Source organism: Cryptotermes secundus, unplaced genomic scaffold, assembly GCF_002891405.2.
Source record: "Cryptotermes secundus unplaced genomic scaffold, Csec_1.0 scaffold3161, whole genome shotgun sequence".
In the NCBI taxonomy this organism is placed as follows: Eukaryota; Metazoa; Arthropoda; class Insecta; order Blattodea; family Kalotermitidae; genus Cryptotermes; species Cryptotermes secundus.
The window spans coordinates 21,431-35,960 of record NW_019723002.1 but is presented as its reverse complement, the minus strand read 5'-3'; the positions used below and the strand labels follow the sequence as shown (position 1 = coordinate 35,960).

Sequence of the window (14,530 nt, the reverse complement as noted above, 5' to 3'; positions counted from 1 at the left end):
GTGCATCTACCCGGAAATAATGTATGGGATGTATTCGAATTTAAGAATGGAAATTTCACATCTACAGAAACATCCAACAGTTCTATACATTAAAAACATGAATTAGTTACGTCAGTACTTACATAAATTATTAAATGCAGTGCGTTGTTTTAAAACCCTTGTCGATTCTAAACAAAGAACCGTATAAAATACACCACATTCCAATAATTGCGCCCAATTTTATACTTTCATACAACCACGACATCTGACAGCTTTATGAAGTACTGTCATATTCGTCATATTTATCACCAATTCAATTTCCGCTCCCAATATTTGCGAAGGAAAGGAGAGGAATCTGAGAAGGCCTGGCGTAGTAAATGTAGTGAACAAGAGAAATAAGAAGCTCTTATTTAGGATAACTGAGGTTCGAACCCGGTTTCTTCTAAATGTGCGCTATTTCTGGCTGAATCTACTAGGTGCACCAGAAACTGAGGGCGGAAGAAAGTATGTCCACATGCGCACGGAGAGTATGAGGGGGCTTGAAGAAGACAATCGGAAATGTGACTACACACGCAATGAGTCGCATGAGTTGTGTGCTTGTTAGGTTCGTAAGGTTAGTAATGGACATTTCGCAGGTAGATATTAATTTGATTCGAAAGTAAACAGCGAAGTGGCCTACATATCGGAGACCTTAGTTCTCACAACAGTCAGAATGAAGATATTGCATTCTGGAATGTCGTACTGTGTTTGATATTTTACCGAAGTTGGGCACGGGATATGGTTACGAAAGTTTGTAAACTTTTGCCAGACTACACGGTGTATTATCCCAGAAAATGACACTCATATTTTACATAAATTTGGAAAAATGAATTTTTTGCCGTTGGGTATACCAAATCGCCCTTCTATCCATTTGTTGCACGGACGAGGCTGTTTATGGCAAATCACATCAGAAACTACTTTACCTTTACCTCCACACAGCAGTGTCCTCAAGAAACTAATAAATAGGCCCCTTAGCTATGAAATCCCAGAGCTTTATTACCATGTTGAAAAGCTCCCATCCTAAGTCAAATGCTTTCCACACCCTGAAATGCCATCTCTTTAAAGATTCATTTTAATATTTTCCTCCTGTTTATGGCTAGGTGATCCAAGTGATCACTTGAAGTTTTAGCTAGAATTCTCTGTGCATTTCTACTCACTTCATGGTTGCCACGTGTCCTGCTAATCTCATGCTGCATAATTTTCTCATCCTAATAATGTCTGGCAAATAAGAGTTCAGTTTGGGCTTCACACAAAGGAGTGATAGTTCAGCTACATGTACCAAAAGTAAAGTCGTATCAGAAGTTTTCAGTGTAGACCATTAAATATAAAATTTAGTTACAAATTCATGGAGGTTTTTCCAAGATGAAGCACCCTGAAGAATGGACAGGCCCCAGAATTTCACTTTATGAATTTATTTTATGCAAAGGTCACACATATTTAAAATCAGATTGTTTCATTTTAAGCAGTATGCGCCAAAACTTCAGACACTTAAATAAATTAACCAAACCAAAAACATACATTTCAAAACTAGATTTGTTTGATCATTGTCACAATTGTTACACCATCTTAATTACAGTGGTTACTTAGTGTTGCAGAAAATTAATTTATAAAGAGAATCTGAGGAAGGAAGTGGCCATGTCCTTCATGTAAACATCCTGTCAGACCAGTTGTACCCTGAAGATGGAGGCAGTATTATTCCTATGGTACATTTATGCCCATCTGTATTATGCTACATGCCACAACCCAGATCACAATGTAAGCCTTGCTCAGCTATGATAATCTCGGATCTACTACAATCAAATAGACTATTTTGAGGCAAGAAATGTATATAGAGTTTTAGTGGGGAAACTTGCTACAAATCCTTACCTGTTCACCATACATCTTCCTGTCACATACAACACTCAGTCCATGTCCTTAACTGATGAAAGACTGACTGGTGTAGCACTTTAAAAGAAGTTTCAACTTTGCAAAATACAAGTCAGGAAATATACGTTTAACATAACAGTTCTCTCTCATTACGCTCCCTTCTGTTTCATTATCTCAAAATCAGTGCTACATAAAATGCGTATTGACCATACAATTTGTTTCATTACCTTGCTGAGAAAACGTGTACATATATTATCAATTTGTTCCAACAGTATGGTTTGTTAATTTCACATTTCCATAAAACTCACTGCTATGAAGAAAATCATCCTCACAAGATTTTCAAAGCTACAATCTGTACACTGCATTTTCCACGTTTTTTATCCACATTGGCATTCTGAATACTCCTGTTTCTGACCCTCCACTCATTTTGTGCAAGTTTGTTCTCACAGTTTCTGCTAGGATCCACCCCAAGATGACAGATGACCCCTTGGTCCATGAGTTGCAACAAAGAGGTCATACTTGGCAGCCAGAAAATGACTTTTATATTATTAGCAAGGTAGTCAACATTAACAACAGTCCAAAGTAGAGAAGACCCTGTTGGATTTGAGGTTCTCACTGTAGTGACTCTGAAGAGTATTATCTTCAGGAATGTGACACTGACATTCCTTTCAAACGCCAATGAACTTCTATCAGACTACGCAGCATTACACCCCAGAAGATGGTACTCTTCAGAAAAGATCCTGTTGTAGGTACATTGTGCCTTAAAATACTTTTCAGTGAAGAGAGAAGAGGACATAACCCAGCCCTGGAAGGACGCTCTCATTCAGGCTTTGTCAGATTGTCAAACCATTGGGAAATGAATGTTTGCATACCCCTTCAGTGCCATTGACTTCTCTGAAAGTACACCAAGAGGGCTTTCAACTTCACATCTTCTGCTTTGCCACTGAATAGAAACATAAGACAGTCTGTGGCAGTATTCAAACCCAATGTGGTTGGTGTTCTCCTAAAAATGTATGTGTGGGATGATATTTTCTTCCAGTGCAAATGTCTGCATTATGTTCAACTGAAACATTAAACTTCTTCTAGTCTACATTGCATCACAGCCAAAAACCGATGCTCTTCAAAAGCTGTACATTTTAGAACTTGTGGCTCTGAACCTAACCATTCAGCAAAAGAAAGGTCACTACAGAGTGTAATGGATAGGCAGTTCCATAGCAATCTGCATGCTGAAGGATGTGAAAGAGGGCTGGGATTGGTCCTAACAACAGGTTGTGTGTGGTCTTAGAAATTTATTTTATATTAAAAATTCTTACATTCAATATAGTTCATTTGTGAGCTAAAAGCCACGGAGTTATTATTTATTATTATATCACAAATCACACAAATTACAAAAAGCAGCTGTAATCCTAAGGGCTGTAACACGCCTTATTTTCTCCTGGTGCCATATATGTGCTGTGATGGACGGAAAAAGCGACTGGCTACCTTACTCAATGGATGCCCAGGTCCAGTAGCCATATAGGGTATTTCGCCCTCACACTCACTGGCAGTGCTATAGACATAACTGGGCAACATGATGGTCCCCAGCATCAGGCAGTTGACGGTACTCAATACAGCTTCTGGAACTGGTGTAATGAGGAACAGACATTTCTCCTGCATATCAACACCTCGTACTATGCCTGAAAACAGCAGTGTGGATGGTGGTTTAACACCCTAAAGCACAACAGTTACTGTATATACCATGAACTTTTAACATTAAAAGAACTCTGCATTCTGCTCACATAGTATACTTATATACAGTCAACTCTCGATTATCCGGGGGCGGATTAACCGGTTTGTGGCTTAACCGGGGCTACTGAGGCTTTTTTGAGGCTTATATTTTGCTTAATATTCATTCACTTTTGTTTCACATGGTGAGTTGTAACACTATTTTTGCGCTAGTGTGAACCGAGCTCTGCATTCTTTGGTCCCGTTATGCTAACACAATGTTCTAGGGTAGGGGTGAAAGAATGCAAGGATTTGTGGAAAGTTTCAAGGACTAATAAACCACCCCAGTTGGTCTCTTTGTATCGATCTTCAAGTGCGTTAGCAAAATATCAGGGTGTAAAAGGAAGTGTGTTGTGTTAAGTATATNAAGGAAAATGCCATGAAAAAGCAAACGACAATATTAATTTTTTTAAGTGTTAAGTGTGAATATTCGTAAAAAGTGTTGAATGTTGTTGAACACTGTGATTGAAATAACTAATTCACACTTCAGTATAATGTAAAAAAAGTATTAAATGGCCATGAGATGACATAAAAATGAGGTTGAGTAAATTTAAATACAGGTAGGCCTATAGTATTATGAGGGTACAGTATTACAGTACTACTTTTAATAACATTTGTCTTAACCAGGTTTTCGATTAATCGTGATTTCCATGCCCACCATTATCCCGGATAATCGAGAGCTGACTGTATTTTGTATGATTTTCACCATAAAATAGTGACTGTTCCTCCTCACAATATTAACTGGTCTTCTTTATAATGGAGATGCAGTAAGAACTAAGTTCTTCAATATTATTAAAATGAATTTATGAATAAAACAAAGCACACTCACCAAACCCCAAACAGGGGCAGACAGGCTGCTGACCCAGAACAGATGGCAGCTGGGGATCATCAGGCACAAGGATATCGCTGCCACTGTACGAGCAGAGGGCTACCAGGTTGCCATTAATGGCACTCAGAATCTGACAAAATGGCAGCTTGGTATGGCACACACACAGCACGACCTTGCAAAATGGGATCCTGCAAGAGAGTCAGCAGCAGGTAAAGATGTAACCTGAAATGCCTGCCAAGGGTGGCATTGGGCCAAAACCACCTCACCACAAAAAAAGAAAAATGTTTCAAAATGTTCTAAAGCATCTATTTCAAATGAGCACAAAGCAGGTAACTTGTAATAATTACAGTTATTAAAGGCATACAAGCGTCTCTCTCTTATTATTGAGTCAAAACATGGAACTAATTTTGATACCTAATTTGAGTTCATGCAAAGTTTTGTATCATGGAATTTTATTTTGTGAAAAAGCAGTATAAATGTTAAATATTTTTACTTCAAAAAAATTATAAGAACCTATGACTGTCAAAGCCTCCACACCTGACCTTACAGGCTAGCCAAATGAGTTAATAATTATGTAACTCACACAGAAACATCCATACTGTACTTCCACTAGCACACAATTAAAATACCTGACACATCAAACATCCATCTTGTGCCTAATTCACAATATTAAAGGAAACAATTTGTAAATACTGTTTAACCTACCATCGTACCAAACGATTTTCACAATATGATTCCCCAAAGAAAACAGAGATTTCAGTTTAATATTAAAAACTGACTTAACAATTCTATATAACCTTCAACAATCTATCAACACTCAACTTCAGTAGTACTGGTCACACTGCAGACATATGAAGATGGAGGAGATTGGCAGCACAACCACTGACAACTGGTCGAAGGTTTGCAGACAAGGAGGATGGGGCAATCTTTTTTGTGGGTTATTTAATGACACTGTCAGTAGCAAAACTGCACCGCTTCATGGCCTAATCAAAGTAATATCTTGGCATCTGCCTGCAGAAAATGAGAAAACACATGAATATCTTTGGCCAGGATGGGCAATATCCTGGCCAAGATTTGAACAAAGCACCTTCTGAATACAAGCCTTACAATGTTACTGCTAGACCAATGTACTTGGTGACACAGTTGTCCTATAAACCTTTTTTCCTCATGAAACAGGAATAACACCACATAAAAGAAACCCGAACACAACTCACATGTATGGCACTGTATCTGCAAGGATGTATTTCGGTGGCTGCACCATGCGACTGAGGTACGACAATATCACCGCCTCTCGTAAGCGTGGCGCCCCCATTCCCCTGCAACATTTCATTATAATACAGCCAAGACACTGAATGTAAAAACAGTCAGTTACCTCAGAGCTGTGGGGATTATGAATCATGACACACACAAGAAATCAAATTTATGAAACACTTTCTAAACCAGAGATTCTCAAATGCAGTCACCATGCCACATGTGGCTACCAGTTATTTTTGTAACCAATAAGTAAATGTTTCCTGAAAACCTTTTCCTAGTCTTGAGACAAATTTTCAACATATCTTCTGTAACTTCAGCTATCTGTATATGGGTGTTGTGGGTCTCTGATACACAGGTGTAACCCTTCACCTTGATTTCTCAGAAAACAAATAGCAGCAAAATGAGGGATCTTCCTCTGGTAGCTGCAGAAGAATATCCAGTGAGCATGTTCCTATTCTGAGAGTTCCTGCTATTGAGTTCAGGCAATCACATTTTCCTGGTACTTACTTTTAAATTCTAAAGTAGTAATAATCTTCTCTATAGAATTTGCATGGCCACAGAACATATAACTAAACTTAAATGCAGCCACGGGAAATTTCTGCTCAAGAACTGCTATTCTAGGCTAGTAACATCATATGACAGCAAAATGGACAATACAAAGAACTGATGAGAAAACACAAATGTCAGCTCAAGTGTTTTATATAACAAACAGTAGGTTATCCTTTCAGGATATCTACTGTGTTTGTCAGTGTCACAATATATAGCAATTTAAACTTTAAAGATGGAATAACACTAAAATTAAGAAATTCTAGTTTAGCTGTGTAATTAAGAATATCGAGAACAAGGATTTGAATCACATCCAAAATCTCTGCCCACAATATTTGCAAATCACTTCAACAGTACTGTACGTACTGGCAAGAGTACAGAGTAAATTTCAGTATACATTTTTGTGTTCTCTATTAGGTCCATGGTAGAAAACAGGAAAGTTATATTTTTATACACATTACTTTATATAAGACACTGCAGAAAATAATCAGAAAAAATGAACTAGAAAGGACATGGACCAAACCTGAAATCAGCCTGGAGGGACTATGGAAAACCATACTGAGAACAGATAGTGTCCCAGCTGAGATTTGAACTAGACACCTTTTAAATACAAGACAGCAGAAATGTTACTGCTTGAGCCAACTTGCTGATTTGGAGGTAACAATTTACCATTTAGGTATAGGAGAATTTAAACAATCCAGTGCCAATGGGCACTCAAAAGCAACCGTGAAAGTGTCAAGAAGTGCAACACTTGTCCAGATGGACTACATTCATGCACAATCACAGAACTGCAATGCAACTGTTCTAGTACCATGGTGCCATTCCCTTCTTGTTCTCTGCCATGGTCCTCATGGTGTGCAGGACATACTTCAAGGGGTCATCAGGGGGCAGCTCACAGAATCTGTTCTGGTAGGAACACACATATGGTGGACTCAGTGGTTCAGGGAAGTTGAACTCAGCGTTGGCGCTCTGAATCTGAACCACATGCTGTGGCTTCAGCATGCGGATCACAGACGTTGTTAAATCCACACCAACTCCTGCAACAAACAACAACACATACTTTTGTCACCTCAGCACTGAATGCAGTTCTGCACAAACTTACATGCCTCAATTTATCCCTTTAAACACAGTGGTAATTATAGGTACCACATGCTTTAACAGTAAAAATATCTGCATTCTGCTCACACAGTGTATTTGCATGTCTTACATGATGCTCCCAACAGACACTGACTACCTCTCCAGACAGCATAAACTGATCTGTCTTTGTAATGTAAGTGCAATGTGTTTTCTGTGACATGGCTGGAACTTCTAAATATTTTTAGAATAAATATCAGGCTTCATTGGATTAAATTAACAATTTGTTAACAGAATAATAAAAAAAAAAATCACTCTCATATCAATACAGTGTGGTTGTATTGGATTTAACTGGATTAAGACATATCATTGGACACTAGCAAACATAGCAATTAACTTTCAGGTTTCATAAATACAGGAAGTTTCGTGAACAACTGAGCTACAGTCAGCTTGTAAGAGATTTACAGTAGCGTGTATTCAGGTTACAATCTCCTGGAATGTGATGCCATATAGCTCAGTGTGTTGGTACCTAACTACCAAACCACATGGCTAGAAACCTTCTCAAGGACTCTGGTCCAGGGTGTTGGCCATGAACTGCAGAAGGCAGAAGAAGAAGAATGCATTACAACCACCACGCTCCTGTTTTTGCTGACTCAGATTGGAGAGGGACTCCCAACAGTGCACACTGAAGATGGAAATCTGTTGTCAAATTTACAGCTCTCCTGTTTTGTATTTGAGACAGAATCTAATACTGACTTAGGCCCTTTGTGGATCTTCTCAGTTCCTCCAGGCAAATAATATCAGGGCAGTAATTCAGATCAGGCCACAACCACTTCAATATCCATTCCAGTCCACTATTCGCTGATCATGGCCGTGCCATAGCTCAAGCGGTTAGTCGCTGGCTTCCCACCGTGGCGGCCTGTGTTTGATCCCGGGTCTGGTCAAGTGGGATTTGTGGTGGACAAAGTGGCGCTGGGGCAGGTTTTCTCCAAGTACTTCGGTTTCCCCTGCCAATCTTCATTCCACCAATTGCTCCACAATCATCCTCACCTATCATCTGGGGCTGGTACAATAGGCCAGAAGTGGTCTCGGTACAAGGGACTTAGTCCCACCTCACTGGCAATAAAATAATAATATTCACAGATCTTCCTACCATTTGACACTATACAGCCTGAGCTACTGACAGTGCCATTCATGCCACCCTGCTGCTAACTTTCCTAATCAGTTCTTAATCTCCTATTTACTAAAAACATGAAATTTAAGATATTTTGAAGACAAAACAAGTAACACAATATTTTTGGAAAAAGAGATTATACTGCTGTGAGCAGTACTGTTCTGACCTTTATTGAACCCCATTGTGTTGACAATCCATGGCATCCTCAATAGTTTGGGTTGGGAGTTGCAGTATGATATGATGTGCTGAACACTGTCTGCATACTGGCTGGGGCACTGTGCGATATTCACTTCCCCCACAAATACCATTCTGTACACAAAAAGAGGGCCATATGCAACAGTAATGAATGTCATTCTACTCTCAACACATCTTCTTTGGTGGCACACTTATCAGCTGGATCAAACATTAATTCTTATGTCTTACATTCTGGTGGTGACCATACAGAATACATACTATCCTGACTGCAGTTTTCATACTTTTCCTCAGTCCCTCCAGGCATATTCAGGGATAGTAACCCAAATTAGGGTGACTGCTTCCCTCCATACGCTCTCCAAATCACTGTTTACTAATCCTTTTGTGGAATACTTTATCAAGTTGTCATAGCTAGACTACATAGCACTGGACGGTAGTGTTACAAATAATGAACTGGACATGATTTGGAAAGTAGTGATGGCCTATGTGAGGCACTGATTTCAACATTTGCCTGGGGGAACTGAGGAAAACAATGAAAAACCACTATAAGAGCCCATTCAATATTATTCACTAATCATCATGCCACTGAACACTATATCTGAACTACTCACAGCATTACTCAATACATAATAAAAAAATCATCAGAGTATTTTTATTTCTGCCCAAGATTCAGTCATATTTCTGTCCACACCTTAAGAGATTGATACTTCAGTGCAATCTCTCTTACATACTGCCCAAAATGGTGTCTACCAATTCACAAGTAACAACCATGAAATATTATATTTGAGGTTCTTACAGGGTTAATATTAAGATCTCAGCCTTCTGGAATGGGTTACCATACAGTTTCTTGGATAAGGTACCCATGTTTTGGAAGAATCTACTGCCTTCATCCTCAGGGTGAAAAGTGACAGCAGGTTACTCTGAAAACATTGGTACCTATTTACGAAACATTGCACCACATCCCAGATGACCATATTTTAAACGCAAAATAAACTAGCAAAAATCACACAACTGTCACTGCTACGTGACATATTTCTAAACATGTAAATACTGTGTACTCGTAAGGCTACTGAAATTCAACCCTAAACTCCATGCGGCAAAATCTGGATGATATGGAAAAGTTCAGTACACAAACAGAAAATAATCTTTCTTGAAGGGTATTCCTGACCTAAGAGAAACACAAAACGAGGACTATACAAGCATACCCGCAGTAATGCAATGGTGAATTAGCAAAGTTAGGAGTGGTCTAACCATCTACAAAAGATTGATGTCACCAGGACAAAAGATACTTTTGCACTATTCTTGCCATTTACAGGTGTGAAGAGGTGACCCAGTAATTTTAAAACTTTACCACCATGTTGCTTGCCATATCAGCATGGCCAACTATGGTTGGCGGTGCTAATGTGGCAAACTGTGCATTTGGGGTTCTGGCAATCCCATTCACTCACACATGGCTCAGAGGAAAACGTCTATATGACAAAAATCAACAACTACATATAGTGAGCATCAAAAATGTTTTAAGTGTTTCTACTCTTAAAAAAATTTACATATTAGTGGGCTCCTGATCGTAGAGGCATACCTCTGATGATGATTCATTATGAATCGAAACATGTTGGGTAACTGAGTGCTAAAGTGGTGGAAGCATTATGTGTCACATTGGACTGAAATAAATTTAATTGTAAACTTGTTAGTGTGACGGACCAGAGTGAAACAAATTAAAAAAAAAATGAGGAAATAAATCTTGCACACGCATGGAGGCATGTCACATGCAGCAAGGCACCACAAAATGCTGATCAACATTTTTCTGTTGACAAAAATATTTGTCTTGCTACCAGATGACATACCACTGTATGACACAAGTGAACTTACTGTTCTGGTGTAGTGAGATGTGTGAAGCTTGGTCCCAGAAGCGGCTGCTTAACAATGACAGCAGACACACAACCTGGGATGGTGAACTCTGGTTGGCCTGGGTCAAAGTCCAAGCACAACACCTCTCGGAACAATGGCAGGCTCTGATTCACCAGGAACCTAACAAAGGTCGACTTGCCAACCCCCTTTCCACCACATACCACAGTACGGGCTGATTCTTCAACACAGAGTAGTAATGTCTCAAATATTGCAACAAGCCAAATCATCAACATTACAATCAAGCAGGCACTATGCTGAAGCCACAGAAAAGATCCCATGGATGGTGGGGCTCAAAGCTTCCTCCTTCCTGCCTGCTGTTTATCTCCCTCCCTCCAGACCCCTCTGGCCTAAGTCAACCAGCCAAAAGTGTTTATTACTACAGACAGTTATAACTACCAACATTTCTCTGAAAAGAATGGCTACATTACAGGAGGGAAATATAGGGAAGCATGCAGCAGATGGTGCAACAGCTGGAGGGAGATGTTGCGGGGGTCAATCCACTTAACTTCTTTCATGGCCTCAGTACAGTGATATTACAAAAAGTTACGGCATGCAACACTCACATGGAGAGAATTTATTTGGAAAAGTAAAAAAAGAAAAGACTACTTTTGAAACCTATATACAGAGAGGAGCACACTNATAAAAAAAAAAAAAAAAAAGGTGCGTGAATATCAAGAAAACTTAGTACCTCAGCAGAGGCCCAAATGTGCTTTCTGAAACATGACATTACCCATAACAGGTTCATCTAGGAGCAACACTCTAGATTTGTACTTAGGAGACACCTGATTTGAATCTCAGCCCAGACACTGGTTGGTTATCCTGAGAATCATGTGGTTTACCTCTGTACCTGTCTGCCTCTGTGGTATAGTGGTTAGAGTTCCTGGCTACAGATCCAGAGGTCCAGGTTCGATTCCCAGAGCTACCAGATTTTTTCTGAGAAGTAGTGGATCTGGAACGGGATCCACTCAGCCTCGTGATGATAACTGAGGAGCTATTTCAAGGAAATAGTGACTCCGGTCTAGAAAACCGAAATTAACGGCTGTGGGGATTCGTTGCGCTGACCACGCAACACCCTCTGTTCACAAAAGTTGGCACTAAACTTCGCCGACAAGTGGTGGTCAGTATAATTCGCTTGTGAACAAAAATCACAGTTTTTACTTCTGTACCTACAGACAAATAAATGCCAGGACATGACTTCCTTTTGCATCCCTCCCAGTTAGTTCATCAACCATCCTACAATTCAATGTTATATAGTATGAGTTACTATCAGCATCATTAATAAACCACATACAAAAAAAATTACAGACCATTTCTTAACTAGCTGAATATTTATCAACTATTCAACGATCCTGTACTATGGAAATAGTTTCAGTATGTCATACTTGACTGTGTCAGATTATTTAAATGATGCTGTGCCAACTGTTAAAGGTAGTTAGCATCACATATGAGGTAACATGATTATGTATGGATAAATGGAAATGACTGAAGTATATTTCTGATCTGTTGTGGGAAATCATAAAAAAGCTGTCACACTGGCTGCTGGGGTTTGTATCAGAAAGGACAGAACCATGCAGTACTATAGAACAGTAGTTGAGTTGTAGCATCTCAAATAAAAATTACACTTCCTCTTGACATGTTTATATAATTCTCAAAAATTAAAGTCATATGAAATTTACAAATATGTTTCTAATGCCCAAAATCACTAGCTACAAGGATGTTCGGTAAAGTTGTCCCTGTCCTTAACTAATTAAGCACTATGCCATTAAGGCAGGATATGAGGGAATGGATGTATAGATCCAAGTTTTTTTAAGCTTGGCACTCACTAGTTACGGGTGAGTGGTCAGCTTCAAGACTCCAGTACCCACTGAATACGAAGGAAACTAGATGGGTCCCATAACTGGTCTGGATGACATAGTGAAGAGAAAATTCTTGCATCTACTAGGACTCAAACTCTGACCCCTCAGTCATCCAGCCCCACAGTCAGTTGCCATACCAACTGCAATATCAGTAATCATCAATAAGAATACACAACACTGTACACAGCTACAATGCTGATAAATGCTGAAAATATTTTAAATATTGCATTCACATCCAAGGCTAAGAAATGGCTCAAATTAGGATCCAATGGGGCAGGATCTTGATTATGCTGGTCAGTTTTTAGTTTCAATGAAAACTATGAACTGTTCGATGAAGAACCTGGTCCTTTTACCTACCTCTGTTGATATAATTTGTAATTTCTTCCCAGTCAGGCCCTTTCTGATGCCTTTTCAAGTTTTCAGCAGTGTTCGATAATTCAAACACACACCGAAACATCTCCTCAACTTTGTAGAATGGACTAGACTCTCTTACTCTGGCATACCTTTCTTTCAACTCGGTAAACGTAAATAAGTGCATAAAGGGTCCTAGAGTCTTCAAGTAGCCTTCCAGAGGACTAAGCCGTGGTTTCTCCAGTAAAACTACGCAGTCTTTATGTCGCATTTCTGAAATTATTTCCTCTGAAAGCTCTAAACCAAGGTCAACGACGTTTACAAACACGACTTCATCATCGGGTTTATTGGCAGGTGACGGGAAGCAGGTTTCAATGCTCAGCATGCTGGATCCTTTCGGGGAATACACAGTCTGCCGGGTGTTTGTGCGTACACTCATGGTGCAACCCAGAATTTCAACACTCCCCTTCAGTAAACAGATGCACAGTATACCTTTGAAGTATACAGTGTTCGGATGATTCATCAACAATAAAAATTGTTCCCTGCGTGGTAACTTGTGAACCAAAACATACGGCCAACTTCCATCTTCTACTTTCCAATTTCCATTCACACAGCAGACTTGACTTTCGGTAAAGTGTTGATTCGATCTTTTCAAACATAACTCCATTGTTATCCTCTAGGTATTCCACAAGACGACTTAACCTATATAGCTCACAACTCGTATAAGTTCATATACCTGTTCATCAAACATCATTACATACTGCTGCATTCCTCTCCATACTTGCAGCGCATGCAGTACTTACAGTTCATTATTATTATTACGCTACAGTTTATTTAATGGTCCGTAGTCAATAACCGGCAGTATGGATTTTACTAACTACAACAATTGCCTGTGCCTACCGTGCCTACACTGAATTCATGCCACGGATCATAGATCACGCGAAGACAATATCTGTTATTTCTTATATTCTACCACAATCTGTTGAGGGACCCAGTATTATCATGTAATGTATGACGAAATATAGCAAACAAAAACACGAGTTTCAAGGTTCCCTCGGCGGTGACTTTGAAAAGAACTCTTTTCGGGGATGTGACGCCGTGTAGTTCTGTAAAAATTTCCTAGCGTTTTAAAGGAAAGCATTCCCTATGTTTTCAGGGTCGAAGGCTAACCTGAGCAAATAACGCTTCAATACATTCATCCCTAAAATTAGTAATCTTGTACCATACTATGCGGCGTTACAGCTCAGTCGATCGCGATTTTCATTTGTAGTGATCCGTGTTTTGTAGTCATGTGCGTGTAATACCCAAATTCGTTTCCTGCGTACGAAGAACCATAGATCCCACCCCAATACCTTACACCGAAAACCCGTTGCGCAGAACACAGGTAATAAATGAATACTGTGCACACATGCGCCGTCTTGTTACGTCGAAGACCTATAAGGCCATCCTGTACCTCTCGTCATTTTTGGTTAGATATTGTGAATATTTTCATACACTGTTAAAACTTGTTCATGTCAGTTTACGTTTGCTACTTATTCGAATTACAGACATTTGCTTTAGAGGAGGTTAAATCCAGCTACCATCTAAAAACTTTCGTTTCAATTGACTCGTTTTATCCGACCGATTCATTATCCAATTTATTAATTTTAGTAGCTACCTTACATTTTACAAATAAAAACTACTAGCTACACCATACTG

General features: G+C 39.3%; 2 protein-coding genes across 4 annotated transcripts in view; both read right to left on the bottom strand.

Moving 5' to 3' along the window:
• The window catches only part of LOC111861604 (probable beta-hexosaminidase fdl), a 35,464-nt gene extending 34,530 nt beyond the window's left edge, over nt 1–934 (bottom strand). The window contains exon 1 of the mRNA XM_033750381.1: nt 123–934. The gene's annotated coding sequence lies outside the window, so the exon portion shown is untranslated. The remainder of the gene's footprint in view (nt 1–122) is intronic.
• A 2,264-nt stretch (nt 935–3,198) lies between these two features.
• On the bottom strand, nt 3,199–14,477 carry LOC111861605 (polynucleotide 5'-hydroxyl-kinase NOL9). Of its 3 annotated transcripts, none has more exons than XM_023846304.2 (8): nt 13,569–14,477; nt 12,449–12,621; nt 10,587–10,803; nt 8,692–8,834; nt 7,089–7,314; nt 5,692–5,793; nt 4,478–4,665; nt 3,199–3,560 (listed from the first exon to the last, which is right to left on the bottom strand). In XM_023846304.2, the coding sequence occupies exons 2-8, from the start codon at nt 12,558–12,560 to the stop codon at nt 3,310–3,312; spliced, it is 1,239 nt and encodes a 412-aa protein (XP_023702072.1). In that variant the 5' UTR covers nt 12,561–12,621; nt 13,569–14,477; the 3' UTR covers nt 3,199–3,309. The 3 variants fall into 3 exon arrangements, with proteins under 3 accessions (XP_023702072.1, XP_033606273.1, XP_023702071.1); XM_033750382.1 differs by lacking the exon at nt 13,569–14,477 and adding an exon at nt 12,839–12,902; XM_023846303.2 differs by lacking the exon at nt 12,449–12,621 and having other exon boundaries at nt 12,839–14,477.
• Nucleotides 14,478–14,530: the final 53 nt, after the last annotated feature.

Bases quoted from the DNA above. Each gene is read 5' to 3' on its own strand.
- LOC111861605 (XM_023846303.2), bottom strand. From the start codon at position 13,499: ATGGAGTTATGTTTGAAAAGATCGAATCAACACTTTACCGAAAGTCAA. The intron at 10,804-12,838 runs GTAGGTAAAAGG...TCTGTGTTGAAG, and splicing joins TACAAATTATATCAACAGAG to AATCAGCCCGTACTGTGGTA. The intron at 3,561-4,477 runs GTGAGTGTGCTT...TGCTGTTTTCAG, and splicing joins CTGCCCCTGTTTGGGGTTTG to GCATAGTACGAGGTGTTGAT.